General features: G+C 47.2%; 1 protein-coding gene across 2 annotated transcripts; it reads left to right on the top strand.

Moving 5' to 3' along the window:
• The first annotated feature begins 7,265 nt into the window (after positions 1-7,265).
• Positions 7,266-25,541, top strand: ASB1 (ankyrin repeat and SOCS box containing 1). Of its 2 annotated transcripts, XM_030580518.1 has the most exons (5): positions 7,266-7,537; positions 10,515-10,656; positions 13,967-14,269; positions 20,722-21,107; positions 22,565-25,541. In XM_030580518.1, the coding sequence occupies exons 1-5, from the start codon at positions 7,417-7,419 to the stop codon at positions 22,696-22,698; spliced, it is 1,086 nt and encodes a 361-aa protein (XP_030436378.1). In that variant the 5' UTR covers positions 7,266-7,416; the 3' UTR covers positions 22,699-25,541. The 2 variants fall into 2 exon arrangements, with proteins under 2 accessions (XP_030436378.1, XP_030436379.1); XM_030580519.1 differs by lacking the exon at positions 13,967-14,269.
• Positions 25,542-26,270: the final 729 nt, after the last annotated feature.

Raw genomic sequence — 26,270 nt, 5'->3', positions numbered from 1 at the left:
AGCCCCCTCCCTGCTCCCCTCCTACTCCTGACACCCAACTACCCCCTGCTTCCCCCACAGAGCTGCCACCCCACTTCCCTCCTACCCCTGACACTAGACTGACCCAGCTCCCCAGGCAGAGCACCTGCCCTGTTCCCCCTCCTCTTGTGCTGTCAGAGAAGTTGATGTTGGTGTCGGAGTGTTCTAGAACTTTCTGGACAGCACCATCAGCTTCTTCAACGGAATCCTTCAGCAAACTATAGCCAAGAAGCCCCTAGATTGTCACACTTACTTCCATAGATCCAGCAACCACCTGAAACATACCAAGAAATCTATCTACAGCCAGGCACTCAGCTACCAGAGAATGTGATCCGAGGAGAAAGTCTGGGCTACACAGCTTAACACACTTGGAAACAGACAAAGAGACTCCACCATCATGGAGCAGGCCACCCAAAGACAGAGATCATGCTTCAATACGAAACAGAAAGCCTGCTGACCTCACACCATTTGTTGTCACCTACCACCCCACACTGGAACCCATAGGGGTGCGGGTCAGTAGTCTGTTACTACCCATATGCAATGGCAGCGCCAGGCACCAGCACTCCAAGCATATGCCTGGGGTGGCAAGCCACAGGGAGGCAGCCTGCCAGTCCCTGCAAGTGCGGCAGTCAGGCAGCCTTTGGCGGCACACCTGACGGAGGTCCACCAGTCTCGTGGATTCAGCAGCAATTTAGTGGTGGGTATGCTGAAACCACGGGACTGGGGACCTCCCACAGGCATGCCGCTGAAGGCAGCTTGCCTGCCATGCTTGGGGCAGCAAAAAGCTAGAGCCACCCCTGGCTATTGGGGACCATGTCCTGAAATAAATATTTCCTGAATTCTCTCATCTGGCCAGCAAACAACCCCCCAACATCTCTGAACTCCTCATCAAAGCAAGATCTCCACAAACCAGGAACCACCAACTCAAAGCGGCACCAGACCCTGCCAGAACAATAGGTTCGAAACCTGCAGTCATAGCTCCACTGCTACAATGATCAACACCCCGCCACAGCCCACCTGTCAAGATCCAAGGGTCCTAAACATGCCTATCACAAAACATTGTGTACCACTCCCAGTGCATTAAGTGTCCCAATAACAACTATGTGGGTAAAACCAAGCAATCAAACACTCTCAAATAAACTTACAGAAAAATGAGAAAAGCAATAACAATTTTCACAAAGCAATCTCTCCATATCCTCAAAGGAAACCTGCACACCACCTTCAAAAGACAAGTCTGGAAGCTTAAAGTCATAACTCTGTTAGACACTAAAAATGATGGTCTTAATAATGACACAGGATTCATGGCTTAATACAACAGTATGTAACCCACTAACAACCCTTCTTGCCCTGTGACTGGGGAGCTGTTTACAGACCACTTCACTTTGAATGGTCTTTTACAGTACGTGTTAATTACTCACGCTAAACAATCTGTTCCACCTTGTATTTAGCTGAGACTCTCCAAGTCCCTTTCCCAGATCTGAAGACGAGCTCTGTGTTGCTCAGAATCTTGTCTCTCCCACCAACAGATGTTGGTCCTATAAAAGATATTTCCTCCCTCAACTTGTTTCTCTCATATCTTGGGACCAACACAGAGACAACAACACTGCAAACATTGATTTTAATGGAAGTTCCAAGCCTAAATACCTTTGAAGAGCTGGGCCTAAGCTATTAGTGGGATAACATCAAATAGCTGGGCTACTCCTTGTCAACTTCATACCTCTAATACTCCATTCCTTTGAGTGACAATGTGACCTAGTGTACAGAGCACTGGCCTGTAAGTCAGGAGACCTGCTCTCCTGCTGACCTGCTGTCATAAACAGATAGTTAAGGGTTAATGTCTCTTTTACCTGTAAAGGATTAACAAACAGTGAACCTGGAAACCTGACCAGAGGACCAATCAGGAGACAAAATACTTTCAAATCTCGGTGGAGGGAAGTCTTTGTGTTGTGTTGTTTGTTTGTCTGTTGTTCTCTCTGGGTTCTGAGAGTGACCAGACCTACATACAGGCTCTCTAATCTTCTGTTCACATTTAGTAAGTACAAAATTAGAAAGGTGGTTTTAGTCTTTTGATTGTTTTCTCTATTTGCAAATGTGTATTTTGCTGGAAAGATTTTATCTCTGTTTCTTGTACTTATATACTTAGGCTGGGAGGGAAGATCCCCCTGGTCTAAGTGAAGCTAACAGACCCTGTAACATTTCTCAACTTGATTTTACAGAGACAATTTTTACTTTTTTTCTTTCTTTAATTAAAAGCTTTTTCTTTAAAGAACCTGCTTGATTTTTTGGTTATCTTGTGTGAGACCCAAGGGGAGGGGGTCTGTACTTACCAGGGGAATTGGTGGGAGAAAGGAGAGAAGGCGGGGGAGGAAAAACCTGATTTCTCTCTGTGCTACTCACTATGTCTCTCTCCGGGAGAGAGGAGAGGGGGGGAAAGGTGAATTTCCTCTTTGTTTTAGATTCACGGAGCTTGAATCTGTAATGCCTCGTGGTGAGGGGAAAAGAGGAGGGGGGGAAGGTGACATTCCTTTCTGTTTTAGGATTCAAGGAGGTGAATCACAGGATCTCCCAGTGTAACCCAGGGAGGGGAGTATCTGGGAGGAAGAAAGAAGGGGGGAATGGTTTATTTCCCTTTGTTGTGAGATCCAGGGGGTCTGGGTCTTGGGGTCCCCTGGGAAGGTTTTGGGGGGACCAGAGTGTACCAGGCACTGCAAGTCCTGGTTGGTGGCAGCCTATCAGATCTATGCTGGTAAATAAGCTTTGAGGAATTCATGCTGGTAGCCCATCTTTTGGACACTAAGGTTCAGAGTAGGGGTCATACCATGACACCTGCTAGGTGAAAGTGGGCAAGTCCCTTCCCTGCTCTGTGGCTTGGTTTCCCCTTTCATTGTTTGTCTGCTGGTGTATTTACACTGTTAAGTTCTTTGGTGGCAGGGACTATCACGTTCAAAATACTTGTGCAACTCCTGGCACAATGGGACCCTGCCCTTGGTAAATCCTCCATGTACTCCATGTACTGAATAATAAATAGCAATAATAATGTTGAGGAGAGAACTAGCAAAGGCTAACTCTGACCCTAAATAATGCTGCTTATAATGACTGCATTTCACTTTCACTGCGCCAAATCTGCATGAGTGTACTTTTCAAGTGTAAACAAGATGGAGTCAATGTGTAAGCAAAGTCAGCTGCCCCCTGGCTGAATCTCTTGTAATGCTAGCTAGGCAGTAACAATATAGCCTAATCACATATCGCTTTGCTTCACTATAGGCAGCAAGAGACACTGTTGATGCCAGATGTTAATTTTCAAAATGGAGTGGCATGATATGCTAAAAAAAGGCTGTTAGTGAGACGCCAGGCTGGTTGCCAGCATTGTAATGTACAGCACCCGCTGCTCATAATGGATATGAAGAATGAGCAGACCTCAAGGTGTTTCCTAAGCTAGACACATTCAAGCTATTGGGCCAGATGCTCGCTGGTTTAAATCAACCCAATTCTATTGATGTCATTAGGGTTATTCTCACCACTGTCCCGTTAGAGCAGCTTCCCAACAGAAAGACTACAGCAGAACCAAGCCAAAGAAATAAAGTCTGCCTTACCTGTAGGAGAACTAACTAGATTCATGGTTTGGTGTTGTGTGTGTGAAGCCCTGAGTGAAGGAGAACCAAGCCAAAGAAATAAAGGCTAGTTTTAAGACATGTTGGTCTCGGACTAAATATGTTCTTTTCCTGATAACACAGCTCTTTTAAAGTGGGTCCCTGACTGCCTGTGCTCTCCTCTTCGCCTCGGTTCTAGGCATGGAGTACAGAGAACAGGGCCAGAAAGTGCAGTCATCTCCTTGCTCATTATACATGGAATCACAGTATGTTTTAAGCAGGAGCCATTTATTAGAGCAAACAACGATGGCCATGAACAAACAGGCATTCGCCCATCTTGAGTTCCAGCTTTGTCTGTCTTGTTTACGAGGGACCTCATGCTGTCTGCAACTCTGCACAGCACTCAGAGACAACTAGTGGCTCACTAACAGACTGCAAGCAAACGTTACACCCACAGTGGGGCCCACTCTTTCTCACGTTGCCAGTGGGGAGAAGAGCAAAGCACCAGTTCAGAATACAGTTGCCCCCAGTTTATGCAAGGCATTCTGTTCTGAAACGCCTTGCGTAAGTCAAATTTCATGTAAGTCGGGACCATATACCCGATAATTATGCCAAAAAAAAAATAAATTACGGAACTTTTTCAGTAAGTGCAGATTTGTGTGAGTGGGTTTGTGAAACCCAGGGACCATCTGTAAAAGGAAACAAATATACTTCTTTTAAGGGAGAGTCCGCCTGAGAGGGAGCATCAGTGCTGCTTGCTGAGGGCTCCAGGAAGCTGAAATGTCACTCCTGCTGGGAACCAGGAAGCTGAGCCCCTGAAGCTGTCTACAAGCTCCTCAATACCCTGGCATGCTTGGCAGAGAAGAAGGTGATAAACTGGGCTTCCTGGAGAATATTGCAGGAGCCAAGGCCGAGCCCCATGAAAAGGAGCAACCAAAGTCTAAGGCAGTGTCTAAGGCATTAGTGAAATTCCAGGGTGCACAGGGCCTAGGCATGAAGAGGAGCTGTGAGCTCAGTACAATGGTGAATAAAACAGCAGTAATAATTTGTCAGGGCCAGAAGTGCCCAGACCTCAGACAGCTGAGCTGGGCTAAAGAGCACTTGAACCTGTATCAACGGTATGAGGGTCTGCTGCAGACATGGGGAAGCATGGTAACTCAAAAGTGAGGGACATAAACTAAAGCACGATTGTCTGATTTCTACAGCTTGTCCTTGGAGGGCCAACCAAACATCAAATCAGATTTTTAAACTGGCAGCCACCTCGTTACAGGAGATGTTTTTTGGCTTCATGGAGATGTTGTCTAGCTGAGGGATGTCTGGGGTAAAGATAATGCTGGAAGAAGGGGACAGTAGGACAAGATGTTATGAACTGAGTCTGGAAATCCTCTCTTCCTGTTTGATCCTTACCAGGCAGGACAAATAGGTTTGGTTTTCAAGCCGCATAGCTCTCTTATGGATCAGTCGATCTAAAACCATAAATTATAGGAAACTACATCTGCAGCCCAAGTTGCGAGTCGGTGCACTGATTGCATGTGGCCGAGCAGCAGGAGTGGAGCTGCAGGACAGCCATGTGGCTTATATCCATTCCTTTCCATTTGGCAGTGGGGACCCAAATTTGCATGTATGAGACAGGGTGTGTTTAAAACACTTTCCAGACTGCCAACAAAATGCGCAGTTGGGGTTGTGAATGGAGATGATATGGGATGTATTTGAAATCAGCCATGCCAAGTATGCCTGCGGCAGTTGGTACATCTATTTGTATGCACAATCCCAGTCACTTGCACACACAACATGCTTTGCATGTGTAATTCTCTTTCTTATGTAGGTTTTGCATTTGCAGATAGAGGCCCCTGGAAATTTTATGGGTGTAATCGGACAGTCCATATAACATACCCTATCAAACAAATGTAGTAAACTATCTCCACCCAGGCCACAAAACTACTTCTGCATGTTCAAATTTCTTCTTAGATACTTTTTCATGGCCCTGTTTTGTTTGTGCAAAACAGTTCGAAAGCTACTTACCATATTTTAGCAATGATACAAAATTGGTCTGATTTTCCTCTGACATGCGCTAATTTTTACACTGGTGCAACTCCATAAACTTTAATGGATGCATGCCAGTATAAATGAAAGTAACATCAGCACTCTTGCACACAATATGGTGCATTTCTCCAAGTGAAAACCTGTGTGTGCAAAGCTGCTCCCCTCCAAAATGTGAGTGCACACACAATTGTACCCATAATTTTAGCATCCGCTGTGGGGAAAAATTTGTATAACTCATTTAAAAAAAAAATAAGGGAACCTGCGCTATGAGTGGAAAGTCAATGCAAACTTAACGGTGGAGCTGATGACACATCCATAGTATACTGTATGTATAGCACAAGTACTGTTCTATCTGAAAGCTTCACACTACTATGGCTAGTTTATTAAGCTGGTAGCTTATAACAGCTTTCCAATTCTGAGCATATCTCTTCCTAGCTCTTTGCGTCCTGCAGAAGTGCAGCTGAAGCGGCTAGGCTGTTTTCAAAAGCAAGGGTGGTACTGCAAATTTCATGGCAACTCCCTCCCTCTTGTTCTACTACTTGCTGGAAAGAAAAGTTCAGTGGGGATAGATTTGTTCTTAGCTTTTACATTTGCTGCTCTAGTCCTACTAGCATCCCCAGGGCTTGACTTGACAGTTTAATGGTGAATGAACCCAGAGCAGTTTGGCCTCTGCTGTTGATCGCATTTCCATGAGCTTGAAGAAACCAAACTTTCGCCTTCGCCTTGCACTACAAAGGTGGACTCTCCCAGCTAGCTGCTTCCTCTTGCAGAAAGCCGCACTGTCTGAGTGCACAGGGTTCCCCTTGAAACTGATGCTTCCTCGTGCATCAGACCCCATGCTCCCTGTCCTGGTGCGTCAGGAACAGAATGCAGGGATTTTCTTGGCATGTTGTCCCTCCCAGCAGGCCTTCCACCCTCCAGGAATGGGCTTCCAGCATACAGAGCCGATCAGACCTGGGTCGGGATAGCAGCCATTTCTCTCCTCCTCAAGGTGATGGCCCAGCTGGCTGCTGCCAGTATTCAACGGGGTGAGTAAGCCTTTGCCAAATGTTAAGTCACGATGTTCCGTGTTGGTTGGATTTCTAGCCAAACTACACCCTGCTCCCTCCACAAGGAGGGATCCAAGGAGAGTCAGCCGGAGCGATTTGAATGCTGGCTGCCTCAGGCCCATGTGGAAGGGAGTGAGATGTGGTTAGCTGGAAAGCTGGGGCTGCAGAAAAAAGAACCAACACACCACTAAGCCTTGGGCCATTGTGTTCTGTCTGACTGACTCAGGTACCAACTTGTTTCACGGCTGCTGTGATCATTTGGACAGTGCTATCGACTGGATCATTATCACAACCCTGCCCTTTCACTCTTTCTTCTACCCTCCTCTCTGCAGACTCCTCTGTTTGGGATGTGGGTGTTCTCCTGAGAATGACAGGCTAGTTCAGCTTCTGGAAGTCTGCCCTTTCCAGGGGAGAAGCCAGCCTGTTTCGCTTGCAAGGAGGAATTGCTTCCCTGCTCCGGTTCAGTGCTGACAGCCCGAACCACCTTAACTAGAAGCAGGAAGCAGAGAGCCATGGCCCTCACCAATCAGATCCAGGGAGGGTGGGACAGTGTGCAGCTCACAGTTTTCCCAAGCCAGGCCAGGGAAATGACATGTCAGCTTCAGCCTGTGTGTGGTTCCTGTGCCAGGGGCAGCTCAGCGTAGAGAGTGCCCTGGGGAGCCCCAAAGGAGTGCCAGGGAGCGGCTGGGGGGCTGCAGTGTAAAAGAGTAGGCCAGATGGCTGAAGCAAGCTACCCCAACCGTCCTGGTTACCTGCAAAGAGAAACCGAGGCTGGCCTGGAAGCCCAGAGCAGTGACAGTCACGGTGCCACTCTTGGTGCCACAGATGGAAATGCAGGTAATGTAAGGAAAGCCAAGCCAGGAGCATCAGCAGAGGGACTGTCTCAAGCTGCAGCATCCCTCCTTTCCTGTGGTGCTGCCTGGGGGTGGGGGAGCTGTTCTTTACAAGGCTCTGCTTCCCTGGCAATGAACTGGGGGGGGGCACTGTGGAGTGCCCCCATGTCTTTTTCTGGGGGCAGGGTGGTGTGGTGGGGGTGGGAAGCTGGGGGCAGGGAGCTGCACTCTCTCGCTGTAAGCTAGGGGATGTTCAGGAATGCTGGCCATTCAGGGGGCTCTGGGATTTGTGTAGGGTTTTCTAGAGGGATGTGTGAGCTGCGCCACAAAAGGGACTTTGCAAACCTCTGGTTTGTTTCTCTGTTCTGCTCCCATGCAGTTGTCATTCTCTTAAGGAAGTACAAGTCCACATAGCTGCGTGAGAAGCAGGCCGTTTATGCCTCTAGTCCAGTGTGCGCGGGTGTGATCTCTGTGTGCGCATGGATATGAAATAGTGCTTAATTTGTAATGAAAGAGGTGCCAGGATTCAAACAGTTTTTTTACATTCATAACAAATATAGCAAGCCCAGAGGTACGGGGCTATGAGCTGCCACACCCAGAGGTGAAGGGGCTATGAACTGTCAGGCCCAAAGGTGCCGGGGCTCAGCCTTGGCAAGCCCTGGCAAGCCCTGGCACAAATTAAGCACTGATATTAAATCACTCTTGTTGTTTTCCCTTATTGAGCTGACATTTTAAGTCAACCAGTTGCCTCTCAAATTAAATGTCCTTACCGTCTGCAGCTCTCGGAGAGCTACTCGGCTGTCATCAGAGCCCTGATACCATTGTCCATCTCACATGTTTATTGTATGCTTGCTACAAAGTGCATCACATAGTGCTAGAAGCTGGGAGTGAGCAACAGGGATGGATCACTTGATGATTCCCTGTTCTGTTCATGCCTCCTGAAGCACCTGGCACTGGCCACTGTCGGAAGACAGGATACTGGGCTAGATGGACCCTTGGTCTGACCCAGTAGGGCCGTTTTTATGTTCAGATGTATTTGAAAAATACAGGCTGAGCCACCTCAGGTTGTATTTCCAAGTGCTCAGCAGCACCCACAACTGGGGCCAGGCTGTCAAAAGAGCCCAGCAGCTCCCATGTACCCACCAGATTTTCCAAAGTGCTCAGCACCCAGCGGCTGCCCTTGTGACACCTTTGGCCACATTTCTGAGGAGACCTCGGCACCCAGTACACTGAGCTGTTGGCAAAAACTGACCATGTATACTGCTGCCTAAATAGGAGCCGAGCTCTCCTGAAGATTCTGGTGTATGTGACAGCACAGCATGGAACAGCTGTGCACGGACTGTCATGGCAAGATTAGCTAACTGTGTTGCTGCTCCATACTTAAGGTTGCTGCTAGATGTTTCTCTTTTAGTTTTTCTGGTGGTAATATTTAGTGACAAGTGAACCACAGATGTTTCAGAGAACTCCCCAGTGCTTTGGCTGTTTCAGCTAAACCAATGATGTGACCCTCCCAAGTCTACTAAATTGCTCTACAAATCTTGGGAAAACGGCATCTTGCAGCATCATTGGGTACTTTACACTTCCAGTCCTGGCTGGAGCTAGGATGTGCAGCGTTTGTGAGGACAAAACACCAACCCTTTGTTGGAATATTTTTGGCTTGGACAAAGGCTTGTTTCAGTTGTGAGCAGAGGGTTAGGCCAATTCTTGTTTATTCCAAACCTTTTCACCCATTCTTAGTGACCAGCCTGGCTGGTTGCATCATGTGTTATCAGTGACGGTTGCTGTCCATACCTGCTCACTGGGACCCTTGTTAGGGAGGGCTTCGGAGGTGCAAGGATATCACAGCACTGCTTGTTTCTGGAGCAGGGGTGGTGGGTTGGGCGTGTGGCACAAATGTGCTGAAGAAAGCAGGAATCGCTGTGGGAGGGACAGCTGGGAGGCTTGGATGGCCGGGTGAAAGGTCAAGGGGAAATCAGCAGTTTATGATGGCAGGGAGGGGGAAGGGCATGGTTTGGCCTCTGCGGTAGCGTGACCAGAAGCCCAGGAAAAGCAGGAATCTTTTGGTTTTCCAGTGATTTGAGCTTCCATTTGGCTTTCCAAACCCAGGGACTCAGGTCTCCTCGTGCTGTAACACAGTAGCAAAGACAGCTGCCACCCTGGCTTGCCCAGCTGCCCATGACACCACATCTCCACTCACCTTGCCTCCCTAACTCAGCAGCAAAGAGCTGATTCCTCTTCACGACCTTGGCATCTCCCCCTCTCATGGCAGGAAAAGGGCTGGGTGGACAGGCCCAGAGGAGGGAGGGGAAGAGAAGCGGGAGTGGGACGAGGGTGAAGGGGAGAGGGAAGGGAGGAGGAGTGGGCAGATGACACCACCATGGAAATGGGAAGGAGAAAACAATACACTGCAAATCCCAGAGCTGGGGGCCAGTGCAGAGAGATGCTTATTCCTAGCACAGCAGGGCCTGAAGGCCCCAGCCATGGGCGTGCCCCATTGTGCTGGGTACTGGACACACCCAGAATATCCCTGCCCTACACACTGGTCCCTTCCCTCATTCCTGCTGTGCCAGTCCTCCTGTCAACGTGGGGCAGCTCTGTGGAGACAGGATGCCCACCCTGCCTTCCCCTGTGCACCGCCCTGTTGCATTGTCTCTCCCCAGAAGACAGCCCCATTCATGCTCCTAGAGCACGGCTGAGTCTGGCTAGTGAAGCCTCTGTGCATAGGCAGCAGCCATATGTCATCTCAGATCCTCACACTGCCAGAGACAGGCAAGTGTAACCCACCAGGGAGAATATGACAAAGCTCCCATAGGCCACCCCACAGAAGATGGGAGATTTTATAGTCCCAAGTTAGCACCCTGGCTCCGGACAGCTCAAGCTGTCGCAAGTTCTGCTTTGAGTTCCCTGGTGCATTGGCCAAGGAGTAGGTGTTGAATCCAGGCATCTCCAGGATTAACACAGCAACCCTCTCTCCAGCGCAGGTCGCAATCTGAAGGAGTGGCTGAGGGAGCAGTTCTGCGACCACCCCCTCGAGCACTGCGAAGACACGAGGTTGCATGACGCTGCCTATGTCGGGGACCTGGACACACTCCGGAGCTTGCTGCAGGAGGAGAGCTTCCAAAGGTGACCCTCACTTCCCCTGCCACTCTCCCGGCATGCCCCTCGGACGCTCGGACAGGGAGTCTGACGCAAGCTTCCTTTTGGCAGGGTCTAGGATAGAGAGAAATGGGGCTGGATCCTTAGCGGTGTAAATCAGCACAGACACATTGCCTTCAGTAGAGCCATGCTGACTTACACCAGCTGGGCATCTGGCCCATCATACTGCCAGCAGGCGCTGCAGCTCTCAACCTACCCGACGTCACCTGGCATACGTCCGAGTGGTTTTCGGTTCTCACACTGTCTGCAAGTCTTGGTTTGTTAATAGAGCATGTGCAATGTGGCCTGTCACACCCTCACTGCTGGGCCAAAGCCTGTCCCTCCTGTCTGAGCTGCAGGGATTGTTGGGAGGGATGAGAGAGCGGTGGTATTCTCTTGGCTTCTCAATGGTGGCTGTTTGCCACCTGTAGGAGTGTTTTCCTTGGTGGGGATGCTGCATAGCTATCATTGGCCTGTTCTGTGTATGGCAGGTCACAAGATGGCCATGGCCATGAGTGGGCCTCAGATGGTTCGGAGGCCAGGCTGGGGTGAACAGGCTTAGAAAAATGTAACACTCCCCCTCCACCCTCACCTGCCTTCTCTATCCTCAGCAAGCTGGTTCTGAAATGGTGAAGGACTTATGCAGTGGAGGACCCAGAACTTCCTGCCTAGTAACAGATTTTCTTAGAAAGTTGGGGAGTGAAGCCTGAGGTTGGATCTCCCCCTCCAGTGTCAGGCCTTCTCCTAAAGAGGCGTGACAGGAAATCTGCTCCACAATGCTAGCAGGCACTGGTGTCTTCAGGGATGTGGGTCTGGCACATTTCCTACACCCAGCAGTTCACAGATCAATCAGCTGACTTGGCACGCTTCCCTGGGTCAGCAAATACCCTGATCCCAGCACTGGGCACCACTGAGTCCCTCATTTCTTTAACACATGAAGGGTATCTTTGAATGTTCAGCTCCAGAGGCCACCGTCAGACACTCCTGGGAATGCGGTGGGGAAGGGAAGCTGACTGCCTCTTCCTGTGTTTCCCAGTAATCAGCAGTTCCCATGGGGCACAGTGAGCTGAGCACTTCCTCAGCTTTAACTGAGCAGCTTGGCAGGACCCAGCGGGCTCTTTGCATTGCTTGTCAGAGGCTGCTCGGGTAACATCTAATCCCACGCCAAGCAAATTTCAACTGAGTAACGTACAGTTATAAATATCCAACCTGTGCTTGTGAATACGCTTCAGCTCAGCCTGGAAATAAAATAATGGGAAAATAGAAGTCTACGTGTAATGGCAAAACCATGCAGAGGGGATTAGAATCACATATAAAACTGAAACGCCCTATGTTAAAAATTTGGCCCAGGCTAGGTCTGTGTCCATTGGGATATTTAATTAATTTTCCTGCATTGCTGAGTAAACTGCAGAATGACAACACTAGCCTGAAATTGTCCTTTCAGCAGGAGTCGGAATGAGCCAGCTCTTCTAAGAATGAACTGCTTTGTCCCTAGCAAATTTCTGGGGCATTCCTTTTGTCACTCGGCCCACCAAGTTTTATAAAGTTTCCACCTGTCACCTGTTTGTGCCCATCAGCCTCACTTGATTATTATTCATATTCCAGCTGGGCTTAGAGGCCCTGTTGTGCCAGGCACCATGCAAACCCCTATCGAGAGACACTCCTGCCCTTGAAGAATTTACAGTATAAACAGATAATCTGGATTAAGGATGGTGTGTTGAGGGGGAGGGGGAATGAAGTGCTATTACCCCATTGAACAGATGCGAGCACTGACACCTGGAGCGATGAAGTGACTCACTCCAGCAGCCGGAGAGAGGCAGAGCTGAGAACACCCAGGTCACCTAACATCCAAGTGAATGGCCTAGCCATTGGACTGTGCTGCCTGCCCATTGAGGACATTGCTGTGTCCATGCTTTCTTGCACTCTGAGGCCTAGCCTAGGCCAGAAAAGTTTTGCTGGGATAGCTCTGTGTTTATGCAGCGTCCCTTTTCTGGAATTGCTTATACAACTTCAGTGAGTGAAACAGGCACTTTTATGCCAGGATAACTGTGTCTACAGTAGGGCTTTTGACTGTAAAAAACAGTTGCAAAAAATCAGCCCCTAAGTGACATGAGAAGGATTAAAGGGTTGGAAAACATGCTTTATAGTGACAGACTCAAGGAGCTCAATCTATTTAGCTTCATTAAGGGGCAACTTGATCACATTCTCTAAGGACCCATGAGGGGAACAAGTATTTGAGAATAGGCTCTTCAGTTTCCAGGCAAAAGTATAGTCTGGTCCAACAGCTGGAAGGTGAAGCTAAGACAAATTCAGACTAGAAATAAGGTGCATCGTTTTAACAAGCGGGGTAATGAACCATTAAAACAACTTACCAATGGGCATGGGGGATGCTCCATCACTGGTGATTTTTAAATCAAGATTGGATGTTGTTCTAAAAGCTCTGCCCTAGTTCATCCAGGCAAGTCTTGTGTATGAGTTATGCAGGAGAGCAGACGAGATTATCACAGTTGTCCCTTCTGGCCTAGGAATCTTTGCATTCATGACACGGCTGTACAAGCAAACATTTCTCGGGGAGACCTGGCCTCAGTCATTAACTCTTCCGAGCCTTCCTCCTCACCCCTTCTCCCTCCCTTGCTCTTCTGGCACAGTCACAGGGTCCTTGTTGTAGCTCACAGCCCGGTGTGTGCTCGGCACACTTTCACTTCTTGCCTGGCAGTGGGGAAAAAAACCTACTTAGGCTGTGATGATGCTAGCAAAGCTGGTTTGTAAATGACAGCTTTGCTAGTGGAATTGCATTTCGGTTTCACCCTTGAACATAGAATATCGCACCGCAAACAGATATGCAACATCCTCTTTGTCGAAACAGATCTTTGCTCTTTCTTCAGGCCGGAGGGTGCTCTTGTGGTTAAAATGCTAAATTGGGACCCCGATGATCTGTCTTCAGCTCCCAGCTCTGCACTGTCTGCCCACTTCACCACTCTGTGCCTCACCTCCCCGTCAGTATAACGAAGCTAATAATCCTTCCTTTGTCTAGTTAGGTTGTAAGTTCCCTGGGCCACTGGCGGTCCCTTGTTATGTGCACCTACAGCACACAGTGCAATAGGGCCCTGATATTGGTGGGCACTTCTATGTGCTAACCTAATAAAGGTACTAGATGAGGCTTCAAGAGACAAGGGCATATGCCATACCTCTGGCTTACCCGCTGTGTTCCTTTGGGGTCTGAGGGGAGGCAGGGCTGTATCCCAGCAGAAGCCGTGCGCGTTGACAGATAACTCTACTCTGTTGTCCCCCCACTCAGCCGAATCAACGAGAAGTCCGTGTGGTGCTGTGGCTGGCTGCCCTGCACCCCGCTGCGCATCGCTGCCACTGCTGGCCATGGCAACTGCGTGGACTTCCTCCTCCAGAAAGGGGCAGAGATTGATCTGGTGGATGTGAAGGGGCAGACAGCCCTCTACGTGGCTGTGGTGAACGGACACCTGGAGTGCGCCCAAATCTTACTGGAAGCTGGCGCAGACCCCAATGGGAGCCGTCACCATCGCAGCACCCCTGTGTACCACACCTCCCGCGTGGGCAGGGCTGACATCCTGAGAGAGCTGATAAGGCAAGTACAGTCGGTTCCCCTACCTTCCCAGCTCAGGGTCAGTCTGTGGGGTGCTGTGGATTTGATGCAGCATCCAGAGCCAGGGAGGAAAGAGAGTGTCCTGTATGTCTCCTAACTTCCCTTGGCCTCCTTCTTGACCCTTCCTTTTCCCCTGGCTCCTTCCCCTCACAATAGAAAAGTATCCTCCTTTCTGGAATGGGTTACCTAGGGAGGTGGTGGAATCTCCTTCCTTAGAGGTTTTTAAGGTCAGGCTTGACAAATCCCTGGCTGGGATGATTTAGTTGGGGATTGGTCCTGCTTTGAGCAGGGGTTGGACTAGATGACCTCCTGAGGTCCCTTCCAACCCTGATATTCTATGATCTATGATTCTCTCCTCTACCCTCACAAACTTGTCCTTTAGTCCTGCCTTCTGTCTCCCTCCCACCATTTCTCTTCAAATTCATGGAGCACACAGATGGCACACTCCCCTCATCTGCTCCATGGCAGGTCCTTCCAGTCCAGCTTCCAACATCTTCTCTCCAGTGCAACTGCTCTCACTTGGTTGTTCCCCTCTTCAGATCCCTCTGCCACCTCCCCATTTGTCATCACATTAGATTGAAACCTCATCTGCCCGCCTTCAAAGTGCTGCCCCTCCCTTCTAAGGTTTGCCACAGGCCTCCAGCTCTACCAGTGGTTCGATCATACAGCTGGGACTCAGGAGACTCCTAGTTCAAGTCCTGCCTATGTCTGAGAAGGGATTTCAACAGGTGATTTGAACTGAATGCTCAGAGCAGATGTGCAGCTGAGAACCCCAAGCATTTTCCAGCAGAATACTGTTTTGACTTCTAGTTTGTGATCAGCTCTAATGCAAAGCGTTGGTACAGAAAGTTACAAAGCAGCAGACCTATAACTATTTTGGTGGAGAGCTTGAAGTTTCTTTTGTAAGGTCAATAAAACCAAAATAAATCCCAGGCAAAGACTTCTGGTTGATGTGCAAAGCACTTCAATAAGATATGACATTAAAGGATAAGAATGATGGATGATGATCTTTGATTTCTGTATACAATTCTTGTTTTATGTTCCTAAAAATTGTTCACAATGCCCGACGCCCAAACTGGCCACAATCAGGTGCCCACACGTAGGCTCCTAAACCTGTGTTTAGATACCTGGATAAGTGGCCTGATTCTCAAAGGAGCCCTCTGGAGCTCCCACAGACTTCAGTGGGATTGGAGGTGCTCATCATTTATGAAAATCAGGCTGCTTATTGAAATGACTTGGGATCTGTTGTCACCACAGAGTTAAGTGGGATGAGCAGCACCAGGGTTGGCCTCGCCTGGATGTGAGCAACCACACCCGACTTATTGGGTCTTCACTGGTGCTGCTCTCCCCGTGAGCGTAACTAGGATTTCTAGGACGTGGCCCAAAGTTCTTTGTGCTGTTATCACCTGAGCCACTTTGATTCTTTCCTAGTGAATTGTGAGAGAACTTTTTTCTATTCTTCTCGGTATACGAAAGGAATTGTGGGAAGGCATTGGAGAACTAGCAGCACTCCTATGACTCACTGCAAAGTGGATGGGATACAAACCCAAGGGAAAGTCTCACTTAATTTGGCTTTGGCCTATAGTCTCAGGACAAGATAGCTAGTCTTTGCTTAAAGCACCACCAGTTAGCTGGGAGGGGTCTATATGTGTCAGGAAAGAGGGATTGGGGCAACCCCAAAGTAAACTCCCCAGTTAACGCTGCAGCAAAGGTGGATTTGGGAGCCCAGCATTTTGAAAATCATGGTCCTAGCTCATTATGGGCCCACTGAAGTCACAGGGGCATAGGATCAGGCCTATAGACCATCTTGTCCAGTATCCTGGCTCCAGGAGTGGCCAGTCACAGCTGCTTCCAAGCAAGGTTCAAGAAACCCTAGAGTAGGCTGCTGTGGGAGAACACCTCTGTGAAGTTTCCTCCTATCACCAGCACTTAGAGGTTGGCTTAAACCCTCAAGCAGGAGGGTTGATAGCCTCTGAATGCACTTTGTACTGGACCCTGTAAACTTGAATTTTCTGCTCTGTTGCATGTATACACGTCAGTATGAACCCACTAGCTACATTCCTAAGACTCTCCCCCAGTATATTTGCTAACACAGAACAAAACATAGCAAATGGTATTTCAGCACATGGAGTTGATGTATTGATTTATATGTCTGCCTCTAAAGATGCCTTGCCAGCAATATTAAAAGCATGATTCTGGAAAACTTTCAGGATTAAAAATTAACTGGAGTTTGTCCAATGTCTTTTTATTCGGCAACGTTTCTCCCAAGGCTGCTAAGTTAATACCAAATTGTCATATTGCCCAAAATTTTCAAGTATCTTGGAACAGGGATTTCTTAGATCTATTCAGAATTGCTTACTTTAAAACACAATCCTGAGTTACACAGCTCTGTAGAAGGTTAAAAATATTCATTTAAGTTACTCTTTCCTTGACAGAGTAAATGTAATAAAATAACATTTTTTACCAAGATGTAATTATACATTTCCATATTCTTCAAAAAACCCTATTTCCAGTTAATTATCAGTCAATGAGAGTCTTCCTGTTAACATACAAACTCCACAGTTGCCATTGATTCTGCTGGATTTGGTTTATTAAATCATATGGTAGCACAGTTACAATTCCTGAAGTCCTGTGACCTGCTACAATTGCTGAACCAGAATACCAGGCAAAAAGCAGGAGCTGATATGTAAATTTTATCAACTAATAGTAAATACAAACGTAGCTATGGAATGGTAATCCATTTCATAGTAAGACTGGTGGAAATATTTACAATTATATGACTGTAGTGTAGATTACTTTCCTAACAGCCTGTTACATAATCATCTTGTGATGGGATATTGCATCATGCTTCTAGTCTAATTGAGTGCAGAGCCAGGATATTAGGAGATATATATTCTGCTTATTCCATTAAGGGCAATGTAAAACTGACAAAGTCATGGGGAATTGTAGCAATACTTACAAACTTTTAAAAAGTTTGACTGATTTTGTTTTAAAAAGCATAACTTAGCAGAGCTGGTCAGAAAATGGCTTTTTTCATGAAAAAATTTGCCCTCCCCAAAGGGTGGTGCATAATGGGAGTCACTGGCCATGGTGAAAACCGAACTTCAGCTGCAATGAGGCACTGTGGCCGCAAATCCAAATAGAAATGTATCCAGGTTTGATTTTTCAGCCATTTGGGGTTTTGATGAAAAAAATCAAACAATTCCGTGGAACGCAGAGATTTTTTGCAAAAAAATGTCATTTAATTGAAAACCCAGATTTCTGCCGAGAAGCAGTTTCAAGAAAGAATTTTTGACTAGCTAGTTGCAAAGGAAACCAATCCTGCAGGCCTTACTCATGGGAGGAGTCCCATTGATTGGCTCCGAGCCTTTGCCATTTTCCTAGAAACCCGATTTAAATGTAAACTTTCTAGGACAAAACTATTATATGCAGTATGGCCTCGATTCGGCACAGAACATTGAAAACCTCTTTGAGAGGGGAACAGTTCTTCAGAGCGCTGCTGTTCCCTGGCTACTTTCTCCCTTCTTTTAGCTTAAGCCTTGGCTAAGTAAAGCTGAGCTGTTGGGCTGTGACTACGGAGGAGACGGAGCCCACTTTGCAGTGTGTGTTTGGGGGAAGTTACCATGTAATGTCCTGTTCTCTCCACTCATGCCCGCAGTCACCTCTCCATCATCTTCTGAGGTCTCAGTCTCTGTGCCATGTCATGAAGAGGAGCGTGGATAAATATGCACAAAGTGCCAAAGTCAGCACTTGGATGTGCTTGAATGGCTCCTAATCTTGCAACTAGTTCTGCACATGCTTGCCTTTAGTGGGACTATTCATATCTTCAGAGTTAAAGCACATGAATAAGTATTTGCAGCAACATGGCCAGAAACCCACTGATTTCAATGAGAGCTTATAAAGATCTAGACAGAATTTGGCCCAGAATGTTTTAATAACCAGAAAGAGGAATCCTACAATATCCAGGAAAGCAGAAAAGCCTCATTCTCTGAATGCTCGGATTACAAACCCAAGAGAGTTATTCCTGATTGGAAGAGCATTGTATTACTCTGAAGGGAAAGCACGACACTTTTACTCTATCCAGAATCCATCCTTGGCTGTTGCAAAGGAGCTATTAAAAATGGCTAAAAGAGGCTGGGGTCATTCTTCCCCCATCCTGATTTTTTAACATTTACGGTATGTAAAATAGGTTCAGTTGCAGCATTTCAGAAGCATGTGCTCTGTACTGGATGGATATACTGTATATCATACGCTGCTATTATTTTCCAGTCAAATGCGGTATTACAGTGTTTCAAATTAAATATTTTTAAAAGGAGCAAATATTCTTCGTGCTATTCTTATTCTCCAGCAGTCTTTTCCAAAAAGGGGGGAAAACCTTCATATTTTCTGTTCATTCAGTGTTTGATCCACTCAGTTGCACATTCTACACATGTAAAATGTATAGTTCCATGCCTTATACATTCAAAGTCGCATCTATAGCATAACAACATAGATTCTAAACATTTACGGTGAGATTTTCCAAATCACTCTATATTGGATTATCTGCTCACTTTGAAATCCATTGAATTCAATGAGTGCAGAGCTAGATCAAAGCAGAACACTTTTGAGAATCAGCCCCTTAAATTGTATTGTTGTTGTTCCATTGTACCTAGAGGTGGGTGAAAATTTTTGGACAAAACCTTCTTTTGCTGAAAAATGCAGATTTGAGACATTTTGCGAATTTGTATCAAATTCACCATATTTTTCGGTCAAAAACAAACAGGAAAAAAAAGTCAGAAACAATCGAAATGTTCTGACATTTCTAAACAAATCATTTTGATTCAAAACGACTTCTTGTTTTGAATTGTACGTCTATTTTATTTTTAAAAGGGTTAAAAAAACCCCATAAACTACAGAAAAGATTTTTTAATTATTATTATTTGGTTTGCTGAAAAATTGAAAATGTTTCATCAAAATGATCTTGTAACTTTTTTTGCATGTGTAGCTAATGAACTGAAAAATCAGTTATTTGCATAGCTCTAACTGTAACCCCTGGGTGAATGAATTCCACTCTGTTCCTGGTCCACAGTATATGAGTCTGTTATAGCCGTCCTGAGAAAGTGTTGGTAGTTGAGCTCATGCCATAGCAGCTTGTGCCTTTAGCTCTGAAGATCCATGGTTCATCTCTGGTGCATTGGCCAAGATTGCAGCTGTCAAACCATAATAAAAAAACCCAACTACCTGAATATATGTTAAAAGTGATGTATAATGCCATATCTCATAATATTTAATTCTAGGGTAATACAATATAGTTCTCAGGGGACGGCTGACTAACTGACATAATTATTTTATATGTTCCAATTTGCTGCAAGCTTGGAATTTGGTACATCTATTCAGCATAAACTGCTGAGGACAGGGGAAAACTCCTGCATTTGACATTATCATTGGATTTCCACTATTTGAGTTCCCACTGAAGTGAGAATCTTGAAATTTGTTACACTCCTCTGTTTAGCACAGATTTGTGTTTCAGTTTCCTTCATTGTTTGCAACAGTTGGAGCAATTGCACTAACACATTAACTACTCATCTCCTCCCGGATGGGGACGTTGTGTTAGTGCCTATCCGGCAGCCCTTCACGGAGGAGCTGAGTTGTTTACACATCCCCTAGCTAAACCATTAATGGTGGATTTTATACACTGGTCACTCAGGGCTGCACAAAGACAATGCTCAGCACAGCCGTTATGATGGGGAGAGAAAAGTGTCTCTAAGTCACATCTCTGCTTTCCTGATCCTGGGGACCAACAACCACTGGAGTGGCCATAGCCACCACTGGGCTGCTTGTGGACTGGACAGCGCAGCATACACTGTGCTCACCTCCCCAGTGCAGTCTGCCGCTCTATGTCGGGCAGCAGTAGGGTGTGTTGGCAGGCTATCCACAATGCCCCAACTTTCAGGAGCCTAAATTTACCTCAACAGAATGTGAGCCTTTAATTTAAGTCAACGTTTAACACATGCCATCTGGTTTGTCCCTCCAATTCATGAATCCTTCACAGGGCTGTTTAGGTAGTGGGCCATATTCTGGCCTCTACTGCTGCTGCTTTGTGCTGCTTGGGTGTCAAGAAAACCTGTGTGCGTGGGAAGGAGATAAAGCTGGCAGAGCCATTTCTAGTCCAGCCACTCTTGCAAGGAGTCTCTCAGTTCCCACCTGTACAGTGGGGATAATCACACTGCAACACAGAGTGTGAGGCTAAATGCACAGATACTATGATGCTGGCGGCCAGCAAAGTATCCTAGATGGATGACCTGGATGACTAGTGGTGGTGGGGCTCTCCTGCCTTCTCAGTGATTTCCATGCCCCTGAGCTGCAGTCGTGTTATTGCTTTCAAGCATTTCCCTTTGGAGGCCCTGCATCCGCCTGCCCCTGTACCAAGATAGCTTTTGTTTTTTCATGCTCAGGTATGGCGCTGACGTGGACGTCAACCACCACTTGCCCTCGCGGGTCCCCAGCCCCTCCTCTCGCCCACTCACTTCCTTGGTGGTCTGCCCTCTGTACATCAGCGCTGCCTATCACAACCTCCAGTGCTTCAAGCTGCTGCTCCAGGCCGGAGCCAACCCTGATTTTAACTGCTGTGGCCCCGTCAACATCCAGGGCTTCTCCAGGGGCTCCCCAGTCTGCGTGATGGATGCTGTCTTGAGACACGGCTGTGAGCCAGCCTTCGTCAACCTCTTGATTGACTTTGGAGCCAACTTGAACCTGGTGAAGGCAGAGGGTCTGGATACCGAATCGACTGGAAGAGTTAAAGTCAACCCAGAAGCCTTGCAGATGTTCAAAGAAGCCAGGAGTAAGTGGCTGGCGAGTCCTCAGCATTGACTTGCTAGTGCTGCCAAGAGAGAAGCACAGCAAATGGTTTCCCTTTGGCTGTGGTGCTTGTAGCTAGGGCTGACTGAAGGCAGTTCAGAGCCCGAGGCACATACCACATGGGTCCCTCCTTACCCCACTCCTATGTCATGGCTCTGCCCCTGGAGCATGGCGCCAGCCCTCCTTGGGCTGGCAGCAGGTTTCAGAGGTAAGATCAACAGGGCAGTTTGCACCTCTTGGGGCTCTTGCTTCAGGTTGTCTGCAAACTCAGGCAGGCCTCAGTTACACTCAAGTGATGCTTCCAGCTTGATTGAGTCCAACAGGACTAGAACTTAATTTTGAAAACATCAGAGCTGAGATTCTGATCCCATTTTCCAAGTCCTGGTGCCGGAGTCCTAGGCCTGAACCTATAGTACCTATCTGGCCCTGAATATATGGGCCAGCTGACCTAGTCACAAGCTGCAGCATGCTGGCTGGGAAGCAAAGCAGCAGAGGAACAGTGGTGGCAAGAAGCGGGAGCAGGGGTGGGAGGAGCAAACATGTGGCCATGGGGGAAGAGCTGAAGACATAGTCCTCTTGAAAAGTAGCAACTAAAGGGTTGAGGAAGAAGTGAGAGGAACCCCAAGGCTGCACCTTGTTGGAGTTTGGCTTTTTAGCATTGGAAAGACCCCAGGTGCTTTGCGAGTTGAACTAGTCGGAAGTGAGTTTTCCATCCTGGATTCAGGCCCTGGGAAAGCTTTTCAGGTCTGTACGTTCCTCCTCATAAACCACAATTGAAGCTGAGCCGCCTACATGTGAGAGATTAGAATAACAGCTCCCTGCCCGGTGTGATGTCCATCCAACGCCTGCTTAGCAGGCAGTGCACCGTGCACATCTCCTGTGAAATAGAGAGGCCAGGGAAGGGGAGTAGGTTTGCAGGGCATCATTGTGGAAAGGTCGTGGGAACAGGTCCCAGCTGTACCCAGTGTTTATTGTTTCTATGTGCCGGGGGATGCTTAATTCAAAAAGATAATGTGTGTAACTTAAAACCAGAATGACTCGACTGGTGCTAAGCATTCAGGGGAGCTGGAGATTTCCCCTAGTAAACAGAGAACCAGGTATAAATTGGTGTAGATCCACTGACTTCATTGGAGTCATGCTGCATTATTGCTGCTGGGGATCTGATCCAGAGGCCTTAGGGTCAGACACACTCCTGCCTGTCCTGGGTACTGAGCTTTTGCGAAGTGCATTGTCTGATCCTTGCCAGAATCAACAGTGAATTTCTATTATGGTATAGGACAAGGCCATGGGGAGGGAGCCATCCCCAGTGGTGTAAATCAGCATAGCTCCATTGAAGTTGTTAGCACTATGGCAATTTACACCAGAGGGAGATCTGGCCCAATGAAATTTACACCTGCTCTTTTATTCCTTTCTCTCTTCCCTTTTGTTATTTTGTTGCAGGCTGCCCCAGGAGCTTATTGTCTTTGTGCCGTGTGGCCGTGCGGAGGATACTTGGCAAATCCCATCTGCATCTGATACATACTCTTCCAGTCCCAGACCCTATCAAACAATTTTTACTTCACAAACAGAGCTAGAATGCTTTGGGGACAGTTTGCTGTACGAAATGAGTGAGCTGATGAAAACAGGTGCCAATTGCCCCTCCTCCCCCAGTGCTGTTTTGAAATATATCCTATGGTTATTTGTATAAGGTTATTTGTTATGACACTACCTCTGTTGCTGCTACTTGTAACTTGTCTTGGGTTTTAGCAACACTATTGTATGTTGAACTTGTACCTGCTCAAGCAGTGGGCTTTTATCTGCCTATAAAATGCCTGACCTTATCAATAATGGGCATGTAGAACAGTACAGTTCCATTAGGTTTTCATGCTTCAGCTGTCCTTACTTTGACCTTGCCCCCTTGAGGAACTGACAATTGCTACTGTGCATATGGCAAGTTGATGTGTTTTCACCTGCTGTACGTCTCATTCTGGGGTGAATGCATTGGGTTTCTTGTCTGGTGCCGTGTGTTCCCTGGAGAATATGAAATTGCTTGTGTGTGCCTAGCTGTTGCAAGGTATCAGAAGAGTCCCAAGCCACATCACTTGGCTTTTGTTGTTTAGAAATTCCAAGCTGGGACTACTAAAAGACTAGGAAATAGCCAACTGGTCTGAGCAACTGCAGGTGTTCTCAAAACACTCTCAGGTGTGATATGGTGTCCTGACCTACCTGCTACCAAAATATATATAGATCAAGGTGGGCTACCAGAAAAATAGGTCTCCAATTACATGAGTGCCTGGGAGTGGACCAACTATAGCAATCACTGCCATGGCATGAAGGGGAAAACCGATAAGCATGTGGGTTCTTAATGGGGTTGTGGAGAAAGCACATAGCAGCCTGGTCTGCACTCACCATGGTAGTGTGGCTTAGCAAGCAGCATGCTTGGCTATGAGCTGTGAAGGCATCAATCTGAGATTCTGCTCAGATGTTCTATTCCACTCCTTCGTGAATGTGGTGCCTCTCAGCCTTCTAATGAGGACTTTCTCTAATTTGTTCACATCTCTCCTGAAAGCTAACATTTCTAATGTCCATGGGCCACCAAAAAACTCCCATGGCACATCTCAAAAAGATGATGTTCTGCTCAACAGCCCCATGCGCAGTAATGCTGGTTGAAATATCCGAGGACGAATGGGAGCTGCTATTCAGTGAATAACTTAGTAAATGTATGCGTAGTGTCCTTATGCTACCGGTAATTAACTCCATGCTTGTAAATTGCTGTGGGGTTACGCTATGCAGGAAACTCCACCAAACCAAATACTAGTCTGCTTTCATTGCTTAGAAACATGCTGCCCCCGCTAAAATGTTATCAGTGTTCCAGCAACCATGTAGGCAGTTATTGATGGAGAGGCATCGGCAGTTTGCAAAGCATGGCACACGCATATAGACATTACTACCACTCTCTCCTGCCCATCCTGTGTTGGCATCATTGTCAGATAAAATGTTCCCCAATCATCAGGTATTTCCTACTTCTGCTGTGGACAGGACAATTTCTTGGGATGCCTGGGTGACTGAGCTGCTTGGTTTTATCTTGAATAAAGACTTAGTAACACTGCACCCAATAGAAGAATGCTGGGCAGCCCTGCCAAGGTGCCTTTTGTTTCTAGCGTCTCCATTAATTATTATTGTTTATGTGGCAGTAATGACTAGCAGGCTCCAATCACAGACCGGGGCCCCACTGAACTAGGCCCAAAACAATCAGTACGAGAGACTCCTTGTCCCAAGGAGACCACCTAGAGTGCTTTCCTCTCCTATGCTCTGCACAGGGATGTTTTAAAAACAGCTAGGAGGGCCCAGTTCCACTGAGCCCTGCAGTATGTGCTCTGTGGTGCTCCCAGCAGCAGAGTGTCAAGGTTTGCAATGAGGCGGTCCCACAGCTGGAGAGAAGTTCCCTCTCCCTTTCACTCATTTATTTAGCTGTTGATTTCTATATACTATATTTATGTATATGCTTTGGGTGAGATGCTGTGCTGCACCTCTGAGGGCACAACACCAAACCTGCAGTCCAAAGGAAGGGAAAGCTGTGGTCGCTTTTGTGCCCTCCCAATCCTGGGCTGTTGAGGGGCTGCAGGAGGCCCGGTGTCATGTAGTCAGTCCCAGGAGCCTAAATTACAGCAGTCTTGCAGGCTCCACCATTATACAGGGAATTGCCTGGAAACTGGTGCACGCGTCATCCCTTGCAACACCTCCCGCTGCACTCCCACTACACCAGGAGTTTTGAGGGTCCTTGAAATGCAGCCTTGAGGCTGTCTTCTGCAGTGCCTGTGCCAGAGAATGCCACCCCTGGGTGGTTACAGTGCTTGTACTCCGATGCAGCCCTTTTACCCAGTGTTAAGGGGCTGAGGAGACCATTCTTTGTCTTGAGTACCTGTGGAGAATTGGCTGAGGAGCGTGAAAGACAGAGAGAGGCATAGGTCTTGATGCTAATTTAAATAATGTTCCTTCTTCATAGCTAGTCCAGTAATTGATGCAGATCAGTTGCTCAACAACTACCACTGCCACTTCTCATCAGCCAGGATCTAGAATTGTAGGACTGGAAGGGACCTCAAGAGGTCATCTAGTCCAGTCCCCTGCCATCATGGCAGGCCTAAGTGTTATCTAGACCAGGGGTTCTCAAACTTTTTCTCTCTGAGGCTCCCCTAACATGCTATCAAAACTCCACGGACCACCTCTGCCACACCAACTGTTTTTCTGCATATAAAAGTCAGGGTCAGCATTAGGGGGTAGCAAGCAGGGCAGTTACACAGGGTCCCAAACCACATAGGGACCTGCAAAGCTAAGTTACTCAGGTTTTAGCTTTAGCCCTGGGCTTGAGCCCCATGCAGTGGGGCTTCAGCTTTCTGCCCTGGGCCCCAGCAAATCTAATGCCAGCCCTGCTTGGCGGCCCCCCCAGCGGGTCCCGGACACCTGGTTGAGAACCACTGATCTAGACCATCCTGATAGGTGTTTGTCTAACCTGCTCTTATAAATCTCCAATGACAGAGATTCCACAATCTCCCTACACAATTTATTCCAGTGTTTAACCACCCTGACAGGAAGTTTTTCCTAATGTCCAACCTAAACTGCTCTTTCTGCAATTTAAGCCCATTGCTTTGTGTCTTATCCTCAGCAGTTAAGAACAACAATTTTTCTCCCTCCTCCTTGTAACCACCTTTTTATGTACTTGGAAATTATTATCATGTCCCCACTCAGTCTTCTCTTCTTCAAACCCAATTTTTTCAATCCTCCCTCACAGATCATATTTTCTAGACCTTTAATCATTATTGTTACTCTTCTCTCGACTTTCTCCAATTTGTTCACATCTTTCCTGAAATGTGGTGCCCAGAACTGGATACAGCTGAGGCCTAATCAGCATAGAGTAGAGCAGAAGAATTACTTCTCATATCTTGCTTACAACACTCCTGCTAATACATCCCAGAATATTGTTTTCTTTTTTTGCAACAGTATTACACTGTTGATTCATATTTAGCGTGTGATCCACTATGACTAAGGCTATGATTTAGTCACCGGTATTTTTAGTAAAAGTCACAGACAGATCACGGATAATAAACAAAAAGTCATGGACAGTGACCTGCCTGTGACTTTTAGTAAAAATACAGTGACTAAATCTTAG

The sequence above is a fragment of the Gopherus evgoodei genome, chromosome 11 (assembly GCF_007399415.2).
Source record: "Gopherus evgoodei ecotype Sinaloan lineage chromosome 11, rGopEvg1_v1.p, whole genome shotgun sequence".
NCBI lineage: Eukaryota > Metazoa > Chordata > Testudines > Testudinidae > Gopherus > Gopherus evgoodei.
This window is presented reverse-complemented; position numbering and strand designations above follow the sequence as displayed.

What these genes read in the sequence shown, in the direction of transcription:
- ASB1 (XM_030580518.1), top strand. Translation starts at nt 7,417, where the DNA reads ATGGCTGAAGCAAGCTACCCCAACCGTCCTGGTTACCTGCAAAGAGAA. An exon ending in TGCCACAGATGGAAATGCAG is followed by an intron (nt 7,538 to 10,514) that starts GTAATGTAAGGA and finishes TCTCCAGCGCAG; the next exon opens with GTCGCAATCTGAAGGAGTGG. An exon ending in GATGTTCAAAGAAGCCAGGA is followed by an intron (nt 21,108 to 22,564) that starts GTAAGTGGCTGG and finishes ATTTTGTTGCAG; the next exon opens with GCTGCCCCAGGAGCTTATTG.